Source organism: Epinephelus fuscoguttatus, linkage group LG19 (assembly GCF_011397635.1).
Source record: "Epinephelus fuscoguttatus linkage group LG19, E.fuscoguttatus.final_Chr_v1".
Lineage (NCBI taxonomy): Eukaryota > Metazoa > Chordata > Actinopteri > Perciformes > Serranidae > Epinephelus > Epinephelus fuscoguttatus.
Genome location: NC_064770.1, coordinates 41030471 through 41039812, shown reverse-complemented (window position 1 = coordinate 41039812; position 9342 = coordinate 41030471). Strand labels below are relative to the sequence as shown.

The 9342-nt window shown below is 48.3% G+C and overlaps 1 protein-coding gene across 1 annotated transcript in view; it reads left to right on the top strand.

Annotated features, from left to right (window-relative positions):
- Positions 1 to 8463, top strand: part of maptb (microtubule-associated protein tau b) — a 13233-nt gene extending 4770 nt beyond the window's left edge. The window contains exons 4-8 of the mRNA XM_049562507.1: positions 1 to 144; positions 4061 to 4142; positions 5016 to 5125; positions 6313 to 6480; positions 6593 to 8463. The exon at positions 1 to 144 is cut by the window's left edge and continues 6 nt beyond it. Of these exons, the coding sequence (XP_049418464.1) occupies positions 1 to 144; positions 4061 to 4142; positions 5016 to 5125; positions 6313 to 6480; positions 6593 to 6625 (537 nt within the window). The 3' untranslated portion in view covers positions 6626 to 8463. The remainder of the gene's footprint in view (positions 145 to 4060; positions 4143 to 5015; positions 5126 to 6312; positions 6481 to 6592) is intronic.
- The last annotated feature ends 879 nt before the right edge of the window (positions 8464 to 9342 follow it).

Below are 9342 nucleotides of genomic sequence, written 5' to 3'. Positions count from 1 at the left end.
GTGGTCCGGACCCCCCCCAGGTCTCCTGGTTCTGCTCGTGGACGGACACCCCCCCTCCCCTCCCACCCGATGCCTGACCTCAGCAATGTGAAGTCAAAGATTGGATCAACGGAGAACCTGAAGCACTCACCTGGAGGGGGCAAGGTAACACACACACACACAAACACACACACATTTATCTGTTGTCAAAGAGATCGAATCAGGTTCTTCACCATGCAGGATTGTGGCTGACATCATCAGACACTTCACACAGATCCAGGAAAATACCACATGTAAACTGATCTACCAGCTGTGACCTGATCTACCAGCTGTGACAGGATCTACCAGCTGTGACCTGATCTGCCAGCTGTGACAGGATCTACCAGCTGTGACCTGATCTACCAGCTGTGACAGGATCTACCAGCTGTGACCTGATCTACCAGCTGTGACAGGATCTACCAGCTGTGACAGGATCTACCAGCTGTGACCTGATCTACCAGCTGTGACAGGATCTCCCAGCTGTGACCTGATCTACCAGCTGTGACCTGACCTACCAGCTGTGACAGGATCTACCAGCTGTGACCTGATCTACCAGCTGTGACAGGATCTACCAGCTGTGACCTGATCTACCAGCTGTGACCTGACCTACCAGCTGTGACAGGATCTACCAGCTGTGACCTGATCTACCAGCTGTGACAGGATCTACCAGCTGTGACCTGATCTGCCAGCTGTGACAGGATCTACCAGCTGTGACAGAATCTACCAGCTGTGACAGGATCTTCCAGCTGTGACCTGATCTACCAGCTGTGACAGGATCTACCCTCTGTCACAGGATCTACCAGCTGTGATCTGATCTGCCAGCTGTGACAGGATCTACCAGCTGTGACAGGATCTACCCTCTGTGATAGGATCTACCAGCTGTGATCTGATCTGCCAGCTGTGACAGGATCTACCAGCTGTGACCGGATCTACCATCTGTGACCTGATCTACCAGCTGTGACAGGATCTACCCTCTGTGACAGGATCTACCAGCCGTGATCTGATCTACCAGCTGTGACCTGATCTACCAGCTGTGACAGGATCTACCAGCTGTGACCTGATTTTCCAGCTGTGACAGGATCTACCAGCTGTGACCGGATCTACCAGCTGTGACAGGATCTACCAGCTGTGACCTGATCTACCAGCTTTGACAGGATCTACCAGCTGTGACCTGATTTTCCAGCTGTGACCTGATCTACCAGCTGTGACCTGATCTACCAGCTGTGACGGGATCTACCAGCTGTGACAGGATCTACCAGCTGTGACCTGATCTACCAGCTGTGACAGGATCTACCAGCTGTGACCTGATCTACCAGCTGTGACAGGATCTCCCAGCTGTGACCTGATCTACCAGCTGTGACCTGACCTACCAGCTGTGACAGGATCTACCAGCTGTGACCTGATCTACCAGCTGTGACCTGCTTCAACAGCTGTGACAGGATCTACCAGCTGTGACAGGATCTACCAACTGTGACCTGATCTACCAGCTGTGACCTGATCCAACAGCTGTGACAGGATCTACCAGCTGTGACCTGATCCAACAGCTGTGACAGGATCTACCAGCTGTGACAGGATCTACCAGCTGTGACCTGATCCAACAGCTGTGACAGGATCTACCAACTGTGACAGGATCTACCAGCTGTGACCTGATCCAACAGCTGTGACAGGATCCAACAGCTGTGACAGGATCTACCAGCTGTGACAGGATCTACCAGCTGTGACCTGCTTCAACAGCTGTGACAGGATCTACCAGCTGTGACAGGATCTACCAGCTGTGACAGGATCTACCAACTGTGACAGGATCTACCAGCTGTGACCTGATCTACCAGCTGTGACAGGATCTGCCAGCTGTGACCTGATCCAACAGCTGTGACAGGATCTACCAGCTGTGACAGGATCTACCAGCTGTGACCTGATCCAACAGCTGTGACCTGATCTACCAGCTGTGACAGGATCTACCAACTGTGACAGGATCTACCAGCTGTGACCTGCTTCAACAGCTGTGACAGGATCTACCAGCTGTGACAGGATCTACCAGCTGTGACCTGATCCAACAGCTGTGACAGGATCTACCAGCTGTGACAGGATCTACCAGCTGTGACCTGATCCAACAGCTGTGACAGGATCTACCAGCTGTGACAGGATCTACCAGCTGTGACCTGACCTACCAGCTGTGACCTGATCTACCAGCTGTGACCTGACCTACCAGCTGTGACAGGATCTACCAGCTGTGACCTGATCTACCAGCTGTGACCTGATCCAACAGCTGTGACAGGATCTACCAGCTGTGACCTGACCTACCAGCTGTGACCTGACCTACCAGCTGTGACAGGATCTACCAGCTGTGACAGGATCTACCAGCTGTGACCTGATCTACCAGCTGTGACCTGATCTACCAGCTGTGACAGGATCTACCAGCTGTGACCTGATCTACCAGCTGTGACCTGATCTACCAGCTGTGACAGGATCTACCAGCTGTGACAGGATCTACCAGCTGTGACCTGATCCAACAGCTGTGACAGGATCTACCAGCTGTGACCTGATCCAACAGCTGTGACAGGATCTACCAGCTGTGACCTGACCTACCAGCTGTGACCTAATCCAACAGCTGTGACAGGATCTACCAGCTGTGACCTGATCTACCAGCTGTGACCTGACCTACCAGCTGTGACAGGATCTACCAGCTGTGACCTGATCTACCAGCTGTGACCTGATCCAACAGCTGTGACAGGATCTACCAGCTGTGACCTGACCTACCAGCTGTGACCTGACCTACCAGCTGTGACCTGATCTACCAGCTGTGACAGGATCTACCAGCTGTGACAGGATCTACCAGCTGTGACCTGATCTACCAGCTGTGACCTAATCCAACAGCTGTGATAGGATCTACCAGCTGTGACATAACTAGTTATGTTAATCAATATCTGATCAGCTTCACCTCCTCGGACAGTTTAACCTCAGGTCACCTGCAGAAAGTCACATGACCAATGACTGCGTCAGAGTCCTGATGGGCCGCTACTTCCTGTTTCAAGGACTGTGTGTACAGGATGGGACGGTCAGCTGTGATCTATACTGCCTGCCTCAGGGTCCACTGAGGCACTGAGGTGTACAGGTCCTGAGGGAGAATCATAGACCACAGTCCATCCATGTCCCTGACAGCAGCGTAGCAGGAGGTGATGGAGGAGGTGAGGAGTCACACGTGGTGATGAGGCTGCATTCTTTGTTAAATTCACAACCATCTCCAGTGCCCTCCAAGTGTTCAGGTCCCGGTCACCTGGTGGTCCATCTCCCACCTGTGGGCGGAGTCATCCCCACAGACAAGCCCAGTGAGGGTGGTGTTGTCCCTGACCTTCAGGTGGAGGACTGAAGGAGCAGGTGATGTTGAGTGCAAGTGGAAAAAGGACAAACTGCAGGTGTCTTTCCAAATGCTCAGGGACTGCTGGCCTCATTATCAGATATCTGTGAGAGACACTGAAAGAAAACACTTGACTGATATTATTCTGTCAAACTGTCATAAGCCTCATGTTCTGTTTAAGACTATTGACTCGGTTCTTAATGCCTACAGACTATCTGTATGGAGGCTGTTATTGATAAGGTCACTTGCACTAGGGCGCTTGTCTCACCTTCTGCTCATGACCCCTCGATCTCTGTCCTGCTCTGCTGTATTTGACCAGTTTGAGCTTGTGTCCTTTATGCAGTAGATTGTTGGTCATTTGAAGCCCTCAGGTTCTCCAAATGATGCTGTCCCTCCTCAACTATTTAAAGAGATTTTCCCCAGTGTAGGGTCATCTGTTATTGCAGCCATGAATAGCAGTCTGTCCTCAGGTGTGGTCCCTGAACATTTTAAACATACAGTAGAGCAACCTCTGATTAAAAAACTAGATCCTGCGGTTATCTCCAAACTGCCTTTTCTTTCAAAAATCCTCGAGAAGATAGTTCACAGTCAATTAACGGCCTTTCTGAAAGAGCATAATATTCCCGAGGATTTCCAGTCCGAATCAACTGAAAATAAATTCAATTCTGTCTGTCTGTCTGTCTGTAGGTTCAGATTGTCACTAAGAAGATGGATCTCTCTAATGTGACATCAAAATGTGGCTCTAAAGACAACATCTACCACAAACCAGGTAACACACACACACACACACTCACTCTCTACTTACTTCACATGATGTAACTGTAACACACGGAGCTGCACCTTGTCAAAATAAATCCAAACCTATATGACTGGAGCATGTGTGAGTTTACTTTGAAAGGACAGCCACAGGAAGTGTCCACGCTCAGCAGTCAGACAGGAGTCAGGTTAATCTCCAGGGCTGGTACCTGCGGTTATTCCACAGGCTAGTTAATAACATGTCGGGCAGGAAATCCAAAGTGTGGGATCATTTTGAGAAGGTGAAGGACGAACCCAAGGTGATATGTAAACTCATCTTCATTGGTCGACTACAAACATGACGTATCATGTGAAACATGGAAGTAGCTACATGCCCATTAGCCCACAGCGTCATTAACAGGCGGCTCGCTCAGTGTGTGACGTGCACTTGGAGATAAAATATAGGCCTATATTAATGAAGGTTCATTGGTTTGTTCATTGGTTCAGTTTTGTATTTCTCTGTAATGTAGCACAGTGTTACTGATACTAGGGTTGGAATTGGGGGGTTAGATCGCTACATGATTCCCGAGTGCGACACCGCTGCTGCTCACCGCTCCCTCAGGGGATGGTTCAAATGCGGAGAACAAATTTCACACACTCAGGTGTGTGACAATCAGTGGAACTTTAATCTTTAAAATCTTTAATCTATTCTTTCTCACACCTTCAACTCAAACCACCAAAATATATCATTTAATCATTACATTCATATCAGAAACATGCAGGAGACTAGTCCACTGATGGACCCTGATGAGGACTGTCGGTCCGCTGATGGACCCTGATGAGGACGCTAAACACTGTGTGTGTGTGTGTGTGTGTGTGTGTGTGTGTGTGTGTGTGTGTTTGACAGGTGGAGGGAAGGTGGAGATTAAATCAGAGAAGCTGGATTTTACAACTGTTCAGTCCAAAGTGGGTTCTCTGGAGAACATCACGCATGTGGCAGGAGGAGGGAGGAAGAAGGTACGTGTCAGCAACATGCTAACAAGACGCTAACAACATGCTAACAACACAAGAACAACCAACATGCTAACAACACATTAACAACATGCTAATAAGACATTAACAACATGCTAACAACATTCTTCAGTGCTGTATCGTAGGATCTTGACCTCCCTGAGTTTCCTGAGGACGTGTCATGTCTCATTCTTCTTCAGTTCTGACGGTCTGGTGCAGAGTGGCAGGATTTATACTCTGTGGGTGTCAACTGACACATGTGAGTCTTTGACCCGCCTGACCATCATGTGTGTCGTCCGGGTCAGATGGATCTCAGGACTGCAGTGTAGGTGGGTGATGAGTGGTGTCATAGGTCACCTCCTCTGTTTAATGATGGTCGTCAGGTGTTAAAACACCCAGACAGGACATTGGTGAAACTAAACAACCGCTCCACACATTCATGGCACAGCACAGGAGAGCCGGCTCCTCAGGTCAAGACTCAGCTGTCCACTTACATCTACAGGAGAAGGGACACTCCTTTGAGGAAAGCAATGTGCACGTCTTGGCCAGAGAAGACAGATGGTTTGAAAGAGGAGTAAAAGAAGAAGCTGTCTACGTCAAGCTGGAACGGCTGTGGTTAAACAAAGGAGGTGACATACGATGCCACTTATCACCCACCTACACTGCAGTCTAACACCCATTCACACCTGGACCCATCTGACCTTAACAACACGATGACCATGATGGTCGGGTGGGTCAACCACTCACATGTGACTTCAGTGACCTCAGTGACTCTGTCAGGTTCACACCCTCAGAGTATAAATCCTGCCACTCTGCACCAGACCGTCAGAACTGAAGAAGGACGAGACGTGACACGTCCTCAGGAAACTCAGGCAGGTCCAGATCCTACGATACAGCACTTATGATCACCATGACCTGGACGACTGAGAATCTTCACCGCCATGCTAACAACATGCTAACAGTGTTTGACAGCGAGCTGGTTACTGGAGCCGACAGAATGAGTCACATGACTCACGTTCACCACCTGCTGATAAACATGATCTAAACACAGTACAGATGATGACATCACGTCTCTCCTGTGTGCTGGCAGACGTGTTCTGTGACATGTGGAGTTTGTATCTCTGTGGATATCAGAGGACATGACGTCTGACGTCTCCGTCCCTCTGCTGCGTGTGTGTGAATGATGTCCACAGATCGAGAGTCAGAAGTTGACCTTCAGAGAGAGCGCCAAAGCTCGAACAGACCACGGTGCCGTCATCATCGACCAGCCTGACTCCTCCCCTTCTCGCCTCAGCAACACTTCCTCCCCCGGAAGCCTTAACCCTGCTGAAGCTCCGCCCCTCGACGATCTGGTAGACCAGGTGAGAGATTCTCTCACGCGCACACACACACACACACACACACACACACACACACACACGGGTGTGGGCACAGCCTTTGACCACCTGTCCTGAACACATGTCTTCCTGTCAGGTGTCCGCCTCTCTCACCAAACAAGGCCTGTGATTGGATGACCCTGTGCCTGCAGACCCCACCCCCTCCTGTTACCATGGAAACTGCCTGATGGATGAAGAGCTTCATGTGTGACATCACACTTGGAGGGATTTTATCAAGTTTAAGTTCACACATGTCTCTGATTCCTTCTCAGTCTCATCTGTGTGTGTGTGTGTGTGTGTGTGTGTGTGTGTGTATATGTGTGTGTTTTCAGCACACACACACACACACACACACACACACATACTCACATCAGGGCGGAGTTAGCCTAGCTTAGCACAAACTCTGCTAGTTCAGAGAAGCTGATCAGACAGAGGTGAGGTTGAGTCTGAGTGAAGCTTCAACACGTCCTTAAACACTTTTCAGGGGCCTTGAGTTTGTTCCAGGAGTCCTTGAAGAAGTCTGAGAGGTCCTTGAGGAAGTTCCAGGTATGAAAACAAAACGTGTTAGAAACATGTCCTCGTTCATGCTGACAGTAAGTTACATCATCAACACAGATTCATCTGAGCAAACGCTCCAGAGCAGGAAGTTTGTTTAACCCTTTAAAACCTGACCTCCCTCAGTCCGCCGCAGGAGGTTGTCGTTTGTCCGATCCTCTTTAAACAGATCTGAAATAAAAACCAGAACAACAAACCTTCATTCTTTCAGCAGCAGGAAGTGAAGGCGTCTGTCCTCACCGTCATCACGTTATACGCTCATACACTCATCATTGCGCCACGTTGTGTGTGGTGCAAAACTGTGCGTCAATGCAACGTGGTGTCAGAGGGCTGACGTCTGCTGCTCATAAAAAAGGTCACATCTAAATAAAGTAAATAATGATGACAGTTTAAATTACCGATGGAGGGTACAGAAATATTTTCTTTGTTTTTTCATTTTGTAAAATCTTATGTGAAAACAGAGTTTTTTTATTATTGTATTAACGACATCATCTCAGTAATTTTATTAATAATTCAGTTTTATTGACTCTTAGTTTTTAGTTTTTAGCTCAGGTTCAGATTTTATTGATATGACTTGTGTATACATTCTCCAGGAAATTACATCACAATAATCAGAAATACAAACGCAGGCAGTGAAGGAGCTACTGCAGAGTGTGAAGGGTTAATGTCAGACAGCTGGACCAAGAGACGAGGACACACGCCCCCAGTCCCAAATGGATCCCTTACAGACTCGTTGACTGAAGCCCTAAGCCCTTACAGACTTAGGACCAATTCCATTTCTTCCCCTTAGCCCTTGTCTTGGTCCTTCCCCTTGGTTTTGCACATTCATGTGAGGGGAAGTGGTGTCCCAATTCTCTGTCAGGTTAAGAGCTAACCTGATGGAGGATTGGGACACCACTTCCCCTCAAGTCAACGAGTCTGTAAGGGATCCATTTGGGACTCGGGGACTCTGTCCTGAGAACGTGTCTCTGAACTGATCGATGTAAACACACATCTGCGCTCGTCTCAGCTTCTCCACCCGGAACAATTAAACTCTGGGTTCTATTTCACGAGAACCAGACTAGGTTCCATCAGTGTTCAGGTGGAGGTTCCATCAGAGTTTAGGTGGAGGTTCCATCAGTGTTCAGGTGGAGTCATGATGAGTCTGAGGAAACAGAGAAGGCGCTAACCCATACTAACTGCATGTATAAGGTAGCTTCCTAGCTTAGCTTAGCTTAGCTTAGCTTCCTGTATAAAATCCCTCCAATCACAGACAGTGTCTGTTTGTGATGTCATCCCTCTCAGCCAATCATCATCTGTTCTGTGTCTCTGAAACCCGGCGTGCTATTGGTCCCCGTGATGACCCCCCCCCCCCCCCAATGTCCCAGGATGCAGTTTCATACCAGCCAGGTGCCAAAAACAACCCGCTGTCTCTTCCTGCTTGTTCGGCTGTCAGAGTGCTTTGTAACAATAAAGTTTCTCTTGAACCTGACCTGCTGATTCATGTCGTCATTACTGCTAATTCATGTCGTTATTACTGCTGATTCATGTCGTCATTTCTGCTGATTCATGTCGTTATTACTGCTGATTCATGTCGTCATTACTGCTGATTCATGTCGTCATTACTGCTGATTCATGTTGTCATTACTGCTGAGTCATGTCATTACTGCTGATTCATGTCATTACTGCTGATTCATGTCGTCATTACTGCTGATTCATGTTGTCATTACTGCTGAGTCATGTCATTATTACTTATTAACTAGGGGCTGGTACAGGGCAAGCCTGAGCCAGCCCTAACTATAAGCTTTATCAAAGAGGAAAGTCTTAAGTCTAGTCTTAAATGTGGAGACGGTGTCTGCCTCCCGGACCGTAACAGGAAGATGATTCCACAGGAGAGGAGCCTGATAGCTGAAGGCTCTGGCTCCTGATCTACTTTTGGAGACTTTAGGGACCACGAGTAACCCTGCGTTCTCAGAGCGCAGTGTTCTGGTGGGATAATATGGCACTATGAGCTCTCTAAGATATGACGGAGCTTGACCATTTAGAGCTTTATAAGTTAACAGCAGGATTTTAAATTCAATTCTGGATTTTACAGGGAGCCAGTGCAGAGAAGCTAAAACAGGAGAAATATGATCTCGTTTCTTAGTTCCTGTTAGTACACGTGCTGCTGCATTCTGAATTAGCTGGAGAGTTTTTAAGGACTTACTAGAGCTACCTGATAATAGAGAGTTACAGTAATCCAGCCTTGAGGTAACAAAAGCGTGGACCAATTTTTCTGCATCTTTTCGGGTCAGGATAGGCCTAATTTTCATA